The sequence below is a fragment of the Capsella rubella genome, unplaced genomic scaffold, assembly GCF_000375325.1.
Source record: "Capsella rubella cultivar Monte Gargano unplaced genomic scaffold, Caprub1_0 scaffold_2, whole genome shotgun sequence".
Classification (NCBI taxonomy): Eukaryota; Viridiplantae; Streptophyta; class Magnoliopsida; order Brassicales; family Brassicaceae; genus Capsella; species Capsella rubella.
In genome coordinates this window covers 7,788,404-7,806,370 of record NW_006238922.1, presented here as the reverse complement: position 1 = coordinate 7,806,370, position 17,967 = coordinate 7,788,404, and the positions used below count along the sequence as shown (strand labels likewise).

Below are 17,967 nucleotides of genomic sequence, written 5' to 3'. Positions count from 1 at the left end.
TGAGGTAACGTTTGCTCAGTTTTTAGTTTAATGTTTTCAATTTGTTATGTGAACATTCTTTTTGCTGTGTGGCTGTTTTGTAGGTCATTTATGAATTATCCAAATGTGAACTGTTGCCCGTATTTCGCAAGCTTGCTTCCTTGACTGTTGACTTCTACGAAAACAGTTGGGAAACGCTACCAATCTTTCTTCATCGCTGCCCAAATCTAAACTCTCTTATCGTGGTAAGGATTGTGTTACATTAAACTTTTTGTACTTTTCTTTGGTATGATGCAAAAGGGGATAGTAGCATGATTACTCAAACTTGTTTCATTCACTTGGTTGTAATATCAGGAATCTACTACATTCCCGGAGGAGGGAGCTAGTATTTTTACTGGACCTCCGCGTCTCCTATCATCTCTCGAGTATGTTAAGATAGAATCGCCATTGGAAGGGAACGCGATGGAGATGAAATTTGTGAGTTACTTACTTGAGAACTCTCCAATCCTCAAGAAACTCACTCTTCGTTTGGATTATCGTTCCAGAAAGAACTCTGCCATCTTCCGAGAACTCCTTAAGATTCCAAGGCGCTCCAGCTCATGCCAAGTCGTTGTTCGTTGATCCTGGTCCAAGAACAGACAAGGTTGTCTTTATGTACTTTTATTAATGTGAACTTTGTGGTTTCTTCTGGATTATGGTGACTTTGATGTGTTGTACATCATATGCTTAAGACCCAAGGATTAAAGTTTCTCAAAACTCTTTATTACAGTTCCGCTAGTTAAGGGTCTATCTCCGTATGTTTTGGTTTTAATGAACCTTCCAAATCGCATTTACCTCATTAATATTTTCTTTTCAAAAAGATTTTGATATATTATCAAATGATTTTAGTTGCCAACCTTCTTTTTTTCCAGTGAGTAAGATAAATCTAAGATTTTGCCATGAACATTCCAAGAATCTATTTATGGGAGTATGCCACAATATGTACCAATTTGTGTTAGAAGATCTCTAGTGTTAAATATACTATCATCCATCCATGTACTCTTTGTTTTCTTCTTTATTGTGGTGACTTGGATATGTTGTTGTAGATCATAAGAAGATTATATGTTCTGTCTTAAATATTTCGATTGAACCAAAAATGGAAAAGATTTTTTTGAAGAGTCAAAAGATTTATAAAAGTTTCTAGAAACTAAACTATAAAACTCCTGGCCAGTTAAGTGGCTACTTCTAGGCTTCTTCCTTTCCAAAGGTAATAAAATTATCAAAATATATTGTGTTGGCAACCACTTTGTCCTATTAGGTTTAGGTCTAATAGTTATCGTTTCATTTTGACCACACCAACTCAGTGCCACTTCTTCACAAAGTCTTGAAACGAGTTCTTGCCAAAGCATCTAGTGGTGAAATTGGTGAAGCTGAAGCTGATAGGTTCTTGAGTTTTAAAACTGAGTCGTCCTTAGAAAATTTTAACTTGTTCTGGATATGGAGATTGATAATACTAATGTCACGCGGTGGATCAACACTATCGTTAATTACGCGAAAAAATTCAGCATCTCGATGTTTCGTGGGATGAAGTGGAGATGCCTCCTAATACTTTACATGTGTGAGAGCTTGGCTTCTTTAAAGCTGCGTGACGCAATATTGCCTAATCATGAGTTTGCGTCTTCAGTCTTCACCGTCTGTCAAAGTTATTGATCTAGTTTCGGTTAAGTTTTCCAACAATTTGGCTTTTGAAAGGCTCATCTCACAGTCTGCTTAGTTCTAGAAAGCTTATTAACTTTATACAGAAGCCACAATGAAAATTTCAAAGTCTTATGTGTGAGCTCTCAAATATAATCGAGGAAAAATCTCTAGAATGAAACTCTTTGTGAAACAGATGGAGTATTACCAATTTTTTTTTAGCTGTCTGAATCTAAATAATCTCTTATCGTCGTATGAAAATTAATTTACTAGAAAATTTCTGCACTTTCTTTTGTATGATGCAAATCGGGAAAGTATCATTATTAGTTAATTAATTAATCAGTCTTCTTTCATTCACTTGGTCATTTATATCAGTAATCTACTATATTCCCGAAGGAGATAACTAGTATTTTGACTGGAGCTTGGCATCTCTATTGGAAAGGGTTACGATAGAGATGAAATTTCTGAGTTACTTACTTGAGAACTCAACAATCCGCACGTAACCTAGTCCAAGAACATAAAAAGTTGTCTTTATGTAATTATATTAATGCCTTTGTTTGGTAGCATGAGTTATTCAAGTCGGGTTACATATTTAATATTAACTTGCAGTAAAAAATTATGTGGTAAAAATGGTAAATTGATGTAGTAAATCGATGTAAAAATATGATTTATTAGTGTTACTAAATTCATTGAATGGTGATTTTTTTGTTTGTTATAGATGTTGATGTATGTATTATTTAAGTAAATTTCATTTAGTTTATTGATAATTATAATGGTTAATAAAAATTTATTCGTGGATACATTTAATAAAAATATAAATAAAACAATAATTTAAAATTTATAAATAACAAAATAGTTTTATTATACAAAATTTATTTTAGCGTTTTGTTACTGTAGTAATTTTTTTAAAAAAGTAACTAACTACATGCCATAATATTTATAATCTTATCATTTCTAAATTTATGCCTTTTTAATATATATCAAATCAAAATAAAAGCAATAATTTTGGAAAAACTAAGAAATTTTAAAACATATTTAATAAAATTAAGACTCTAAAAACATTTTTCTATTTTATTGCTATACGAGTATATGAAAGAAGAAGAAAAAGAATATACGCTTTATTATATAACTGGACTTTTTTCAATTAAAAAAATAGGTAACTCACTTATTACATCTTAACTCATGAAAATTTCCATGATTTGAAATTAGAGTTTGATTTAACAATTTTACAAAGACCATAACTCAAATATATATATAAGTCAAACATAACCAAATAAAACTCAAAGTCTAACTCAAAATTTAAAAACAATCATGATTGGTAATAATTTTGAGTTATGAGCATAACTCAATCTACATGATATTCATACTACATAATGTGACTTCTCCAAATTTTTTAAGAAGTAGTATGAGATAAATGGTTTGTATTGTAAAGGTTTCCAACTACATTAAAAAGTAGGAAATGTTGTAATAAAAATGAACATTCATTATTTCTCATTCGCTGACCAATGCCGGCTCTCCTGGTGTAGAAGCATTACTGAACCCTTGGTCAACACCATTAGGCCAAGGGGGCTTCTACACCACTCACTTCAATTTTAACTTACACTTTAGTTAAAACTATAAACTAAACTAAACAAAACACTTCACTTGGCCCTGTTCTATCTACAGCCCATTAGTCATTATTACAAAACAGCACAAGCCCACTTCTTCTTCTTGTGTTGACTTGGCTTCTTCCTCTCTATTGTTGACCTTACTTTTATGACATCTTTTTTTTCCTTTATAAAATTTTATTTATTTATAACTCTAACGGACTTAAATTTAACGGGCCAAAAAAATATAAAGATAAAAGAAAAGTCCAAATCATAGACCACAAAAACGAGATCTGAAAACCTCACCTTCTGTATTCAATGTTAGCAATGATGACTCATTTGCGATTGCGACTATCGAACTCGACATTATATCATTCACTAGAGCTAGCAAAACTTGCCGCAGACCGTCATCAAGAAACAAATCAAACCCATAAATTTTCTTCTAGAAAAGGTAGATTCGCCAAATCCGAGATCCAATAGTAATATCCTTGACCTAGCAAGAATAGACCTCGCATCTAACCCTCAAATCCGACGACGCACAACCTTGAACAACTCCAAAGCATCGTCCCTTCATATTCGGCAAAAAGAAAGCTAGACATATCGACAAAAGATGGGAGCTGCCTCAGGCAAGCCACCAGCCACTGATATCCATTTAAGGATCTACCATAACTAGCCATCTAGTGACTTGCCAAAGCTCCACTGTCAATCTATTTGCAAAGTGGTGAACTGCCAAAAACTATATCTACATCCCACATGCAACCGAGCCTAGAGAAATCTGAACCATATATATTGTACCGTTTAACCAAGCAGAACGTAGGAACATCAACTCATGGCTGCCGTGAAAGAGTGACACCGACTTGCATCGAGCAATTGGACCTAACCACATCCAGGCCCGGCCCAAATGAGGTGCGCAAAGGGGCCACGGCCCAGGGGACTATGACTTTTTAAAAAAAATTTACATAAGAAAAGGGACCAAAATTTTTAGTAAAAAGGTCCAAACTTTTATTAAAACTATTAATTTTATTTTTAAAAGGCCCATATAATTTTAAAAAGTTTTATAACATAGTATACCTTTTTTTTTTTTTTTTGGTAAGAACATAGTATAACTTTTCTTAAGAAGGCCCAAAATTTAACTTCAAATGAATCTGAAAACAAAATTTTAATTAAAAAATATCCAAAAAATATTTTTTTTGCGCAAGTGACTAGAATATGTTGAGCCGGGGCTGACCACATCTCACACCACCATAGAAGAAAGGCACCCACCATTATTCAATCATGACCCATCAACACTTTCACGACATCATCTTCTACTTCTTTTTGCTCTTCGTCGTCTTCTTCTTTTTTGTTGTTGCAGGATTTAATCAAGAGCTCAAATCTCAAAACATCCACAACAATCACCAAAACTCCAAAAGTACATTACTAACGAATTTCAAATCCACGTTATATGCATTAAAAATCCATATAAATGCATTGAAATTAAAATCCAGTAAAAGCTTATGCTAATTTAAATCTATTTAAAACATCAATTCAACAAGACTTTCTATGTTCTTTTGCTTCGGCTTCAACAATGCATCCCAACATAATGAATATTAATCTATATATATAAAGTTAGTTTTTTCTCTCTTCTCATGATGCCACCTAAGCATCCACCTAAGCCACATTTTTTTACATTAAAATAAATTTAAAACATTCATTTAGTGCATATTTATGCTACTTATTTAATTAATAGAAAATTTATATAAATAAAAATAAATTATGTAAATAAATAAAATTTTAAATAAGAAATACTTTCATTTTTTATTAGTTAGTGGTATTAATATAATTCAACTTTCATTTTAAATTGATCATAGTTTAAAATTTTAAATGTGTTACTGAGTTTAAGAATGCAAGTAAATTTTAAATTTATGGTAGAATAAAAACAACATTTATGTAATTGTATATATAAAATTTTAAAGGGAAAAAATAAAATTGAAAGTGAAATATTAGTTTATAACATGATCAATAAGAAAATGCTTTTAATCCAAATTTAAATATTGAAACATAATAATTCAAGATAAAATAACTATAATATGTTTTGAAAATCAATTAAAAATAAATAAAATATCACAATATGAATAAAAAATTAACAAAAAATTATAAACCTCCCGCGCGTAGTGCGGGTCAACTGCTAGTATAATATAAAATTTTGGAAAACAAACAATAACTCAAACTCCATATAGACCATGCAATAAATCATCATATTTAGTATATCAAATGCTTAAATCATCTTAATTGAGGAGCATTTTTCTAAGATGAAACATGTTTGAGAATGTCTCCACCAAAAGACAGGACTAGAGATAAAGACATACTCCTACGCTTCTGCTTTCAAATATTATATTTGGAGGGAGAAAAATTCTCGTTTTACATAATGAAAAGACTCTTTATACTGTTTATCCTAAAAATGAAAATACAAAAATTAGTTTCAGGCTGTTCCAATGTTAATAGCAGATTGGATTGTAAAATGTCAATTAAAAACATCTGGGGCGGTTTTGATAATTTTCCAAAACTCTAGTCCTCATCGTGAAACTATTAGCTGGCATCTCAATCTTCCTTTTTGGTAATTGTCTAATTTCGGAAAAAGACGCAAACCGCCCCCAAACATTTAGTAAATTTACATAACTACCCTGCCGACCTAGACCTATATAAATACATACCTTACCCTTTCACTTTCGTGTTAACCCGTAAAAATCAATCTCACAGCTGTTTCTGTTTCCCTCCTTCGTTCATCAAAATTCTCAACAAAAAAAAAAAAAAATCCCCAAAAGCTTCGTCGGAACCCTAGCCGATTTCACGATCTCTATCTTCTTCTCCGGTAAAGCTCCGATTCATGATTCATCTGATTGATTTCACTCTCTGTTTCACTTTTTCCGATTTGGCGAATCTAGATCTAGGGCTTCGATCTATATGAGTTCTCGTCAATTTCTCTGTGGTGATTTCTTGTTTCTTTGTTGGTATCGTTGATGATAAACGTGTTCTAAGGTTTTAGGAATCTATTTGGTTCGTCTGTTCTGATAGAATCTAATAGCAATCGGATCTGATCTATGAGTCTCATCGTTTTTATCTTGATCAGGTCCTTGATTTGTGTATTTCATACTTTGATTGTGTATTTGATGAATATGAAACTATGTTCATATCCCTTGATTTTCTGTATTTTATACTCTGATTTTGTATTTGCTTAATTTCGTTTTCACTGGCCATGTTCTTGATTCGTGTATTTGAGGATTGGATATTATATTTGTTGCTTGATGTCCTTGGATTGACAATTCGTGTTTTATAATTGTGTGGGTGATAAACTAATTTTGATGTTCTTACCATTATGAGTGCAGGTAATATCTTTGAGTGGGTGACCAGTTTGATTTTATTGGAGTGAAGATGTCGGACGCATTGAATATGACCCTAGATGAAATTGTCAAGAGGAGTAAGACTGCAAGGTCTGCAGCAGCAAAGTCTGGAGGTAAAGGAGTTTCTCGCCGTGGACGTGGACGTGGTGGACCTAATAATGGTGTTGTAGGAGCTGGAAGAGGAGCTGGACCTGTTCGAAGAGGTCCTCTTGCTGTTAATGCTCGGCCATCACCCTTCTCCATAAACAAGGCAAGCTCGAAATCTTGATTGGAAATCTGAGTTTCTGTCCCACGAAATACCGAAGCATGCTTAAAACTTAAGATGGATGGTTCCTAAATGTTCTCATGTCCTTGGAGAAGCAGATTTTTCCGCATACATGCATAAACTGTTACTTCTGATGATAATTCATATTACAAGAATCTTCTAACCTCTTAGAAAAGCCTCTTTCCTGCAATTAGTGGTTTTTATGGTTAAATTCTGGGGACTTCGACAGGAATGCATAGATGTGCAGAAGTTTTTGGTTGTTGTCACTCGGTATAGTTTTACTGAGGAGCTCCAATAAGCTAAGTAGTCGTCCACATAGGGTTATCTGGTGTTGTTCAGCAACACATGGGGAAAAGCCTGCAATATGTGTGGGTTTAGGGGGGAAGTTCAGAAATTTCACTTAAACAGTAATAAGATCTATGATGGCTTATCCCTTTAAATGGGGATATTTGCACTATGCATGAAGTTCACGATGGTACATCTGGAATTTCTTCAGAGTGTGATGGCAGTCTTGGTTTTTGTTTTCGTTGGTCCAAGGACTTCGTTTTTGGCCTCAGAGACTGACTGATAACACCAGTGTGATTCATATGAAGTTAGTCAAATTTGCATGTTTCCCTACGTTTCATTTCGATGGTTCTTGACTACTTCCTGGAGCTCTTTGCTTTGACTGCTTTAGTACTTTCAGCCAAATGGGTGTTTTCTCCTCTTTCAAGAAATTTGTTGATTAATGTGGCTTCAAGATTCTACAGACCCTTTTAGCTGACTTTATCTGTTCTACTGGATTAGCTTGCCCGCAGGAAGAGGAACTTGCCATGGCAGAATCAGAATGATTTGTTTGAAGAAAGCCTGAGAGCTGTTGGGGTATCAGGAGTGGAACTTGGAACCACGGTTTATATTACCAACCTTGATCAGGGAGTGACTAATGAAGATATAAGGGTATAGCCTGACATTCTACGTTCCAGTGTGCTTTTGTTGTTTTCGTTCCGAGGATATTCCTGAAATTAGTTTCTACTATCCTATGCAATCTAGGAACTCTATGCTGAGATTGGAGAGCTGAAAAGATATGCAATTCACTATGACAAAAATGGGCGTCCAAGTGTAAGTTTTGTTTCCTTTTTGCTCTGGTTGATATGTTCTTTACTGCACTGCTGATATTTGACATCTGATGCTCTGTCTCATACAGGGCTCGGCTGAAGTTGTGTATATGAGAAGCGGTGATGCATTTCAAGCTATGAAGAAATACAACAATGTACTCTTGGATGGAAGGCCTATGAGACTGGAGATTCTGGGTGGAAGTACTCAGGCTGCTCCTGTTGCAACTCGGGTTAATGTGACTGGATTGAATGGAAGGATGAAGAGGAGTGTCTTCATCGGGTATGTTTGCCATTTCTTGGCCTGTCTTTACAAGAGAATGATTGTGGAGTTTATGTGCTGAAGTGAATGTTCTCACTGATTATTGCAGACAAGGAGTTAGAGGTGGGAGAGTTGCAAGAGGAAGAGGCTCAGGCCCTTCTGTGAGACGCCCGACAACGTAAGTGTTGAAAGAGTCTGAGTTCGCATTCATATGGGTGGATCATGTACTTGTCTTATCATCTTAACATTAATATTGTTTATCCGTGGCAGCCAACAAAACCAACAAGGAGGTGTAAAAGGTGGCCGAGGCGGGTTCCGTGGTAGAGGCCGAGGTGCCAGTGGTGGCAGAGGGAATAATAAAAGCGGCCGAGGTGGAAAGAAGCCGGTGGAGAAATCGGCTGCAGACCTCGACAAAGATCTCGAAAGCTATCATGCTGAAGCTATGAACATCTCTTAAGCAAAACAAGACTTCACATCTTGTCATGTACTTTATGTTTCTTTTATTCTTAGTCTTCGACTAATACCTCAGATGTGCCAATGTCTGGTTTCGGTTTGATTTCGATTAGGATGGCTCTGCTTTGCTTTTTTTTTTTCCTTTTCTTTCTTCACTTTTATCATCGAAGTTAAAGAGATTCTTTGTTTTTGTAAATGAAAAAGCTTGCTACTTTAGATATTTGCTTGTGCATTAATTGTTGCATAGCTATTTTGCTTGATTTCAATAGCTAGACTTGTATGTTGTGACACAGTAATGTCTGAGATCTGAGACGACGAACATGGGAAAAATAGAGAGACCAAATAGAATGTTTTCTTGGTTTTTTTGTTGTGTACAAAAAATCGAATCCAACACAAACGATCTCTCAACTCTAACTCCCAATCCCACCCTAAGGAAAGTTTAAAATACTTCTCACAAGAACACATTAGCAACGTTCAAAATTATCACTGTGAAAATGCTCCATAGACCGCGACTGTAATACAATTCGTTCTGTATTCCAGAGCTCGTCGTCGAATTTGCAGATGGTGCAGTTATGTTCACAGACGTCCCGTTTCTACCATTAACGCCGCTGCAATCAAATTGAAAACAATGAATCAAGATTGGTACTTGTGAAGATTCAGATTAGCTTGTGAAGATATCGGATTAAAAAGAACGAAAAGACTAATCAAAAAACTTCAAGAAAATCATAACAAGACTTGATATGAAATCGTTCTTTTTAACCCGAACAAACCAAAAGCTAATCTGAAGTGATCACGAAACCGAAATAAACAAGTTTAAACACTTGCGACTTCCATGAATATGAATGTGCAATTAGGATAAACCAATCTGAAAACCAACTTACTTTAACGATTCTAAGGATATCACTGATTAAATTCCAACCAGAACCAAAAATAAACCGTAACAAATCAAGCAATCGAAACCAAGATTAAACACAAAAGTTAAACAATTAGGATAATTTACCTTCCTACAAACACACATGTACCATGACCTGCATTAAAACAACCAACCAAGAAAAGTTAGCTTGTCTCCAAAGGGTTAAAAAAATGTAATGTATAATTAAATGAAGCTTTTTTATTTCTTACTAGGATCTGTGGTAGTGATACTAGCAACTCCATTGAAGTTACAAGCATCAGGATTATTCCCAGTCTGATGATAATATGTATCAAACGCGTAGTTAGCATGCGCGATCACATTATCCGGTTCATAACAAGCCTCTCCTTGCTTAATAGGTGAACAATCTATCTTTCCAGGGCCACAAGCCCAATCAAGAGCTGCCTGAACCATTTTTGGATCAGCACCTTCTCTTGCAGTACAGTAAGTCTGGTTCGTTGTATCGTTAGCTAGAACCGAGCCCGAGTTAGTCAACCGGAGTATGTAAGCAGGGTCACCATTTGCATTAAACAACCCCCAATTCTTTTCTGATAAAGATCCTGCTTTTGTATCTTCGTTATAGAGCTCGTAAATGTAAGTACTCACAGCGATTCCTGGGCGCTTAGGAGTTCCCGTCTTGTTGAGAACATGTCTGATGAGGTTGCTGTTGTAAGTGTTGGCGTTATCAAGTGTAGCATCAGGCTCATTGGTCTCACCTTTCGAAGGCCAGCCTGACTCGGTTACCAAAACCGGAATGTTTGTGAAGTTTAGAAAAGCCATAGCGAAATACGTCGCATCAATCATTGCATCAAAGGCGTTTGAGTAGCGAACAAGTGTGTTGGCATCAACAGCTTCTTTATTAGGAGGAATCGGTTTGAACAGCGCGTAGTCTAGAGGAATCACTCCATTTGATTCCATATAGTCATAGTAAGGATACACATTCATCATCAGGTACGAATTTGTAGACTGCAAGAAGCTTAGTAACGGGACTATAACCGCATTCAAGGAACGGTTAAAGAAGGCTTGCGAAGGAGGAAAAGGATCAAGAATCAAAGCAGTAGATAAAGGAGTCGAAACTTTAATCAACCGGTCAAGATTCGCCGAGAGTAAAGCAGCATGAACGTTCTTTATAGCACTGACAAGAACAGGTGCTGCATTAGAGAGACTAGTTAGCACATCCGAGCCAACAGAAATGGCGATAATAGTCGTGGCAGGGTAATGCGCAATGACATTGCGTTTAACCCAATTCGCCGCAGTAGAATTGGACTGACCAATGCCAAGAAGCTGGTCATTAGGAATTGAGATGATAACTTTGATTGCACTGTTTGCTAAAGCAACTAACATCCCAGGATCAGCATCGTAAAGACGAATATGTCGGATTTGTTGAGCTTTTAGAAGAGCAACAACTTGTGTTGGATGTGGCATATCAGAAAGATCTGTCCCTATGTTAACTCCAATATAAGCACCTACACATTGATTTCACAAAACCCATTAGTCCAAAAGAGAGCAGAGCACAATACAGAAAGATTTGTACTTTATTTTTGGTACATCAAATCCATTTGAGACCACAGCAAGATTTGGATTCATAGACATTACTGAAGACAACTGTTCTCTGGTCAACACAGTAAGACATTGAATTATTTTGTCTTGTAATAATGTTCTAAGGACATTAAAATTCACCATTCTTGTTTCTTAGTGAGCATTAAAAAAAACAAGCCCACCTGCCAAAAACACATACTACCCATTTATTATCATAAACCTACCACTCTCTCAAACACACTCAATGAATCAAACACATAATACATAACAAAAAATTACTTTACATTAAGGCTTATAACTTCATTAATCAGTGACAATGTAAAACCTTAAAAATCGAACCTTTATGTACAAGAAGAGCATAAACACATGCAAAAATCAAAACTTTCAAATGGGTAGTAAAAAGATTGAATCTGAAACTCAAGGCCCAAGATTGAATCTGATACAAGAACTCACCTTCATCAGATGGAGAAGGAGAAGGAGAAGGGGAAGGAGCAGCTGAAGCAAGAACTAAAAGAGAAAGAGACAAAAGAAGATGGAGATGAAGAGAAGAAGCCATGGAAAGAGAGAAAGAGAGAGAGAGACTTTTTTTTGGTGAGAATCTAAGATAACCCAAAGAGACAAGAAACAGAGGAAGATGGCAAAAAAGAATTGGTTTTGAGTCTAAAAATGTTAACTTTGTGAGGAATAAATATAAACCCACAAAGAAAGGAATGAGAGGAGAAATTGCGTGGGACGATGATGTAGAGAAAAATAGGGTTAAAGCTTTCTGAGGAGACAAAGGACATGAAAGGGAAAAAGTTTTGTTGATTATATCGAAAGAGAGAGAGAGAGAGAGAGAGAGAGAGAGAGAGAGAGAGAGAGAGAGAGAGAGAGAGAGAGAGAGAGAGAGAGAGAGAGAGAGAGAGAGAGAGAGAGAGAGAGAGAGAGAGAGAGAGAGTGTACACTGTACAGAGAGAAGAGAAGTAACGGTGGAATGAACGGTTAAGATTTGAAGTTGAGATTTCAAAATGGTCAAAAAAGATGAAATCTAACGGTCTTGTGTGATCTTTGTAGTTGAATGAGACTTACATAGTCAGAGTGTGGTACTGTGGGAAAGAAAAAGCCTAGAAATTTGGGTCATAATTATTATTTTTTTCTTTTAATTACTTGGTGTTTTCAGTGGTAAACAAAAATTTGAAATAAATTAAGAAAAAATTAAGAAAATTTAAATAAATGAAGAATTTAAAACTATTTTTTTTTTTATCATGAACGATTTTTTTTTTTTATCATGAACGGAGATTTTGAAACAAAATTTTGGACATTTATTTAGTTATTGGTAGATTCGAAAAACGTTTTTAATATTTATAAAATATCGATTAACGTTTGTTAATTCAAGTGTTTGAATCTACCGATGATTAGAGAATCCTAAAAAAATGTAAACAAAAATAAATAAACTTCGAATCAGAAAAATAAATGTATTAAACATACAAAAATGAGCAAATAGTAGTTTTTTGGATTTTTTCTTTTCTTTTTTTAGTATAATTGTGTGAAACATAGTACTTAATTTATATATGTAAATGAGAAATATACACGTGAAACTATGCTATATATATTTTAAGGAAAAAAATAAAAAACAAAATTTGGATTCCTTTGTTTTTTTAGTAAATGTAAGTTATTAAGAGCACAACTTTTGGTGTAAGAACAAGTTGTGCATTGGACAGCAAAAAACGATTGGTAACTACGAAATAGCCGTTGCCACTCTTTTGTTTGCTTCCCTCTCTCTTTATCTTGCTTTTGTGATTATTGAATTAATTCGTATTTTTTACCTAATAACCCATACTATATGAAACGGTTAACTTTTTTAAAAAATGCAACAATATATTAAAACTTACGTTTTATTTTTTTTTGTTTTGTTAAAGGAATTTGCAAAACTAACCTTTTAAAATTACTTTTTTACATAATTATCTTCTTTTGATGACTATTTTTATTAATACTCTATTTGATGTGGAAAAAGACTTGTTTACTCTTAATAAAATTTAGGATTTCAAACAGATAATTAATTTCCTTCTTCTCCAAAGATATGCGATTGTTTTACGGCGACAGGAAAACGTCGATTAACTCCATAAAAATTCAGCCGATGTAGGAAACAAAGTTAGATACGATCGTGGTGGAGAATAACCTTGATACCTTACTGGGGACGAAGACGAAGACCAAGAGAGACAATAACGATTGAAATGAGATCTAGTTTTGTGAAACTGTTCAAATACTATATATTCTTTAAATTTACTCTCGTTTATGTGACTTTGCGATTCAACATATTCAATTTTGAATAGTTGTTAGCATGGGATTTGATTGTGAAAAATTAGTTGAGATGCGTATATCGTTCATTTTAGACCATCTTTTTTTAATACTATTTTGTTTTAGCGTCGACGGAAATATTAAGCATAATGATTCTACTCAAATTTATTTTTCAAATAAATGAAGCAATGTATCTAACAGAATATCTTTTTTTTTTTAAGATGGAAAAAACCTCAAAACTAAAAACATTGAGTACTTTGTATGAGTTTATTCTTCCAAACTACAGTCGAAGAAAACCAATTAAATCTCAAAAAACGTACATTGATAGGCTTTCGTAAATGCAATAGAATCACAAAAAGTGTATATTGACATTTTTTGACATAATGTTTGAAGTAAAACGAATTTTAATTTATGTTATTAGCATATAGTGAAAAGCCTCATTGTTTTATCTTCCAATTATTCTAGATTTAAAAATAGAATATAAATTCTATTAGCTTTCGTTGGGTTGTCCCTAATTTAGTGCCTTTCAACATTTTGTTTTCTAAAGGAGTAAAAAATACAAATGATGAATCTTGCTAGGAATTGGTAATAGTTTAACATTTTTTGATGATTGGGAAAGAATCATGTTATTACTAATTAATATAATTGTGAAGATTTTAACATCATAATTTTTGTTATTGATATTTAATTTATGATTAACAACTTCATGAAGACGTTATATCTAAGGGACATATATATACACTTCTTTTATAAAGTTGAAACAACAAATTTTTCTTTCTTTTTTTTTGCTGATAACAAATCGTGTTATAATACAATTCTTTCATTAAAATGAAAACAATCACTGAATATTGTGATTATACATAGTAGTGGTTCACACTAACTAAATGATCAATGATCATATAATACAATGTGAAAGAAATATTTTCTCAGTTTTTTGTCATTCAATATTTAGTCAACTATTTGAAATTTCGATGAATCTTTAACCTTGCTACCTCTTCCTTTCTTATAACCTTTTAAATCATCAAATTTCTCGTTTTTTCTATTCTTAGAATTGTTAAGTAATAGTATTTCTTCGTTGTTCCCCTCAATGGATCCTTCTGACACTGCAACGCTCATCTGGTCTCGATCGATATCCTCCTTTTTATAAGATTGATTCGAGTTTTCAGATCGATCGAAACAATGATGATTGGATCCTTCAACATATTCAATCCAATCAATATAGTCTTTCTTTGAAGCAAAATCAGAAGGACACTTAGTTGATTTCTCTGATTGATCAACTTGATCGCTTGGTTTAACAATATTTGCTTCACGTTGATGTTTCTGCTTGTTTTTGCTAGAACCTTCGAGTTTGTCCACACCATTACAAGCAACATTCCTAGTGGATCCTTCAATATGTTCTATACGGTCACGACCCTTAATCAAATCTTCAAGATGATCCATATGACCATATTTAACTGAACCTACATCAAGATTCGTATTTCTAACCAAACCTTCATCAAGCTGGTCCTTACGAGCACGACCACCATTTCTAACCGAACGTTCAAGCTGGTCCTTCTCTTTTAACGTTAGCTTACGTTGCATGGACTCCATAACTTTTGTAACTTTAGGTGTCTCTTTAGTTTCATTATTTTCTGCATTTTCTAATGCATAATTTTCTTGAAAAAGCTCGCGACCATCTTCTTCTAACTTCATGGATTCTTCTTTCCTAAGCTTGTTCTTGTTGAGCTTCACATATTTCATCGATAGCTTTTTTGTTATTTTCTTCATTTTCAGTTTTTTTTTTTCTTTTGATTTCAATACTTGGAAAATATAGTCTTCGACAATTTATATAGGATAGTGTAAAAAATAGAAAAAAAAAAGTTGTTTATAAAGATAATGATTACCCAAAAGAAGAAATTTGTTTTTTTTTTTTTAATAAAAGTTTTGAGAAATTGTTAATAATAAAACACGGTTTTAACTTATAAACAGCAAAACTTACAACTATCATGTCAAAAACAAGAATTTACGACAACTACAAAACTATGTCTTACGTGTGAACTTTACCAGCATTTGAAGATTTTTTTTGGCAACTACCAAAATTTAGATCGAAGATAAATTAATGCAATTAGTAATATATAGATATATTTGGATTAAACAGATTTTCGAAATTTTTGTAGTTTCTCCTATTTTTAGTAAGTAAAAGTCAATATTTATTTGAATGAATATACATAATCTATGCATAATGTATATATCATGCCGCTGTATGTTATCAAGTGTTTTCTATAACATGAATACATTTTATAGATCTAACAACTATATGTATCAATGTAGTTACAAATTATTAATTTTTTTTTATAGATTCTATCGCGAGTTGAAATGCTTTCCGACTAATGTCATGAGATGGTAAGGCCGCCTGCATTTCTGGATCAAACATAAATTAGTTTCTTTCAACATTTCCCCAATTCTCTCTTACTACTAAACCACGGCGGTACGAGTTACAAAAATATTACTTCTCTTTGCTAATCTCTACAGCGAGTTGAATTAGATATTTGATCTCATATCATATATGTTGAGAGTTGAGTCCTCCATTAAACTTGCAATAAGAAGAGAAAAGAACTAGTCGAAGAAAAAGAAGCAAAGGGAAGGAGGAGGAAGACGAAGAAGTTGTCGAAGAGAAGATGAAGTTGTTGTGTGAAGTAGTCAACGACAGAAGAAGTCAACAAGGAAATTGGGCTTGGGTTTTGTGTTTTTTTTTTTTTTGTGACGGGTCTATTAGTGAAGAAAGGCTCAAACAAGTAATTAAGTATGTTTTGTTGTATAATTTTAGGCTTGTGACTTTGGGTCAGGTAATTCGTGTAGATAATTCCGGAATTTGGATAGTTCGGAATTTGAAAAGAGTTAGCAAAAATAACCGAATTATATAATGGTTATGTTAGGGTCAGTTATTAGGTTTTCGGCTTTATTTTGGTTACCGAAGTGAACCAAATAATTTAGATTTTTTGTTAGTTTAATTCAATCGGATTGATTAGATCAGTTAAAACAAATAAATCAGGTTTAGTTTCAGTTAATTTCGGGTAACACGAGTTATTCAGATGCATACATCGTGTTGGTTAGTTCGGTTATTTTCTAGTAATACCGGTAATTCGATTAAATTCGTTTGAAATTAATCCAATCAAACGATTAAAAGTTAATCAAAAAATGAAAATGTTCAATTAAACCGGTTTTGATTACCATGATTAAACCATTAAAACCACTTATGCCTATTTTTATTATTTTTAAATATTATTAGTATATAACAATCTTTGAGACTTTTTCCAAAGCTTATCAATTCTATCACACAACAAGTCTCTCTCTCTTTCTTACAAGCCTTCACTGTGGTTGAATCGAAAAGCTATGTCTCAGGTAATTTTTCAATCGCTCTTCTATGAAAATCTCAATTTCACGATCTGGGTCATCATAAAGTTTGTTCCTTTATCGTGTTTTGATTAGGTTCTGTATCTTATTTAGAATTGCCTTCTCTGTTCGCTCGATCTAGATATGATTTGTGACTTAATTTGCTGTAACACTGATCTCTGGTTGTATCAATCTATTGAAATTTCTAGACTTTAGACCTTGATTGGGGTTAAATAGTAGTGAGGATACAGACATAATCTTGAACAGAGGAGATCTTGAATCTGACAAAAGGGGTTTGGTGTTTTGTGTTTGGTTTTAGATAATTTGATTAGACTAGAGCTGTTTTAAAGGTTCTTTGATGTCTTGTATTGTTCATTTGATATATGCTGCACAGAAGTGTTAAGCTGTGGGTTGTTTGTGTTTATATTCTTTGTTTGGTTTAGACTGTTGTTCTCAGAGTGGCTATGACATGTGAGGGATGTGTTGGTGCTGTGAAAAGAGTCCTTGGGAAAATGGAAGGTTAGTGTTTCTTTTAAAATCTTTGGCTATTGATGTTTATATGTTATGGTGTGTCTCAAAATGCTTTAAACCAATCTCATTTACTATATGGATTCGACGAAAAGAGGTTGTCAATATCGCGTAATCTGCGATGTTTACAGTCTTTTTAACTTCTTTTGCTTCAATTTCAAAAGCACGGACGTATCATTTGATTTAGTATTAACATGTGGATTCGACGAAATAGAGATCGTGAAGCTCTCGTGACCTGCAGTCTTTTTAACATCTTTTGCTTCACTCGGGTATTTTGTTTTAGGCGTGGAGTCGTTTGATGTGGATATAAAGGAGCAGAAAGTGACGGTGAAAGGTAACGTGCAGCCAGACGCTGTATTGCAAACAGTATCGAAAACCGGAAAGAAAACGGCTTTTTGGGAAGAGGGTGAAACTGCCAAGGCCTAAGGGAGAAGCAGAGCATTTCATGTGTCTCTCTGTTTTGTTTTTAATAAAATCTCTGTGGAATCCTGTTGAATGGTTCATCTCTGGAGCTACCCCCTTCTGTTTAATCATTTGAGTTGTTGTCTTTTGTGATATTTTTTTTAATAAGACCTATCATTTCCCAATATTAATCTGTCATCTTTAACAAAATGTTCTACATAACCTTCAATGGTGTTACTGTTTGGTTTA

General features: G+C 33.8%; 5 protein-coding genes across 5 annotated transcripts in view; 3 read left to right on the top strand and 2 right to left on the bottom strand.

Moving 5' to 3' along the window:
* LOC17894710 (FBD-associated F-box protein At1g66310) overlaps positions 1-674 on the top strand; it is a 1,737-nt gene extending 1,063 nt beyond the window's left edge. Inside the window, 2 exon segments of the mRNA XM_006303042.2 lie at positions 77-224; positions 334-674. Of these exon segments, the coding sequence (XP_006303104.2) occupies positions 77-224; positions 334-600 (415 nt within the window). The 3' untranslated portion in view covers positions 601-674.
* A 5,309-nt stretch (positions 675-5,983) lies between these two features.
* LOC17895557 (THO complex subunit 4C) lies at positions 5,984-8,910 on the top strand. Its single transcript, XM_006302563.2, has 7 exons — positions 5,984-6,090; positions 6,605-6,869; positions 7,671-7,820; positions 7,914-7,982; positions 8,068-8,258; positions 8,347-8,415; positions 8,508-8,910. Exons 2-7 carry the CDS (start codon positions 6,651-6,653, stop codon positions 8,692-8,694), a joined length of 885 nt encoding a protein of 294 aa, XP_006302625.1. The 5' UTR covers positions 5,984-6,090; positions 6,605-6,650; the 3' UTR covers positions 8,695-8,910.
* Positions 8,911-9,023: 113 nt separating this feature from the next.
* Positions 9,024-11,911, bottom strand: LOC17894753 (glucan endo-1,3-beta-glucosidase 2). The gene is made up of 4 exons (XM_006300788.2): positions 11,593-11,911; positions 9,813-11,066; positions 9,691-9,718; positions 9,024-9,298 (listed from the first exon to the last, which is right to left on the bottom strand). Exons 1-4 carry the CDS (start codon positions 11,693-11,695, stop codon positions 9,142-9,144), a joined length of 1,542 nt encoding a protein of 513 aa, XP_006300850.2. The 5' UTR covers positions 11,696-11,911; the 3' UTR covers positions 9,024-9,141.
* Positions 11,912-14,364: 2,453 nt separating this feature from the next.
* Positions 14,365-15,183, bottom strand: LOC17896265. The gene has a single exon (XM_006300971.1). The coding sequence runs from the start codon at positions 15,181-15,183 to the stop codon at positions 14,365-14,367; it is 819 nt and encodes a 272-aa protein (XP_006301033.1).
* Positions 15,184-16,708: 1,525 nt separating this feature from the next.
* LOC17894890 (copper transport protein ATX1) lies at positions 16,709-17,967 on the top strand. The gene is made up of 3 exons (XM_023787774.1): positions 16,709-16,797; positions 17,232-17,307; positions 17,600-17,967. Exons 1-3 carry the CDS (start codon positions 16,789-16,791, stop codon positions 17,740-17,742), a joined length of 228 nt encoding a protein of 75 aa, XP_023643542.1. The 5' UTR covers positions 16,709-16,788; the 3' UTR covers positions 17,743-17,967.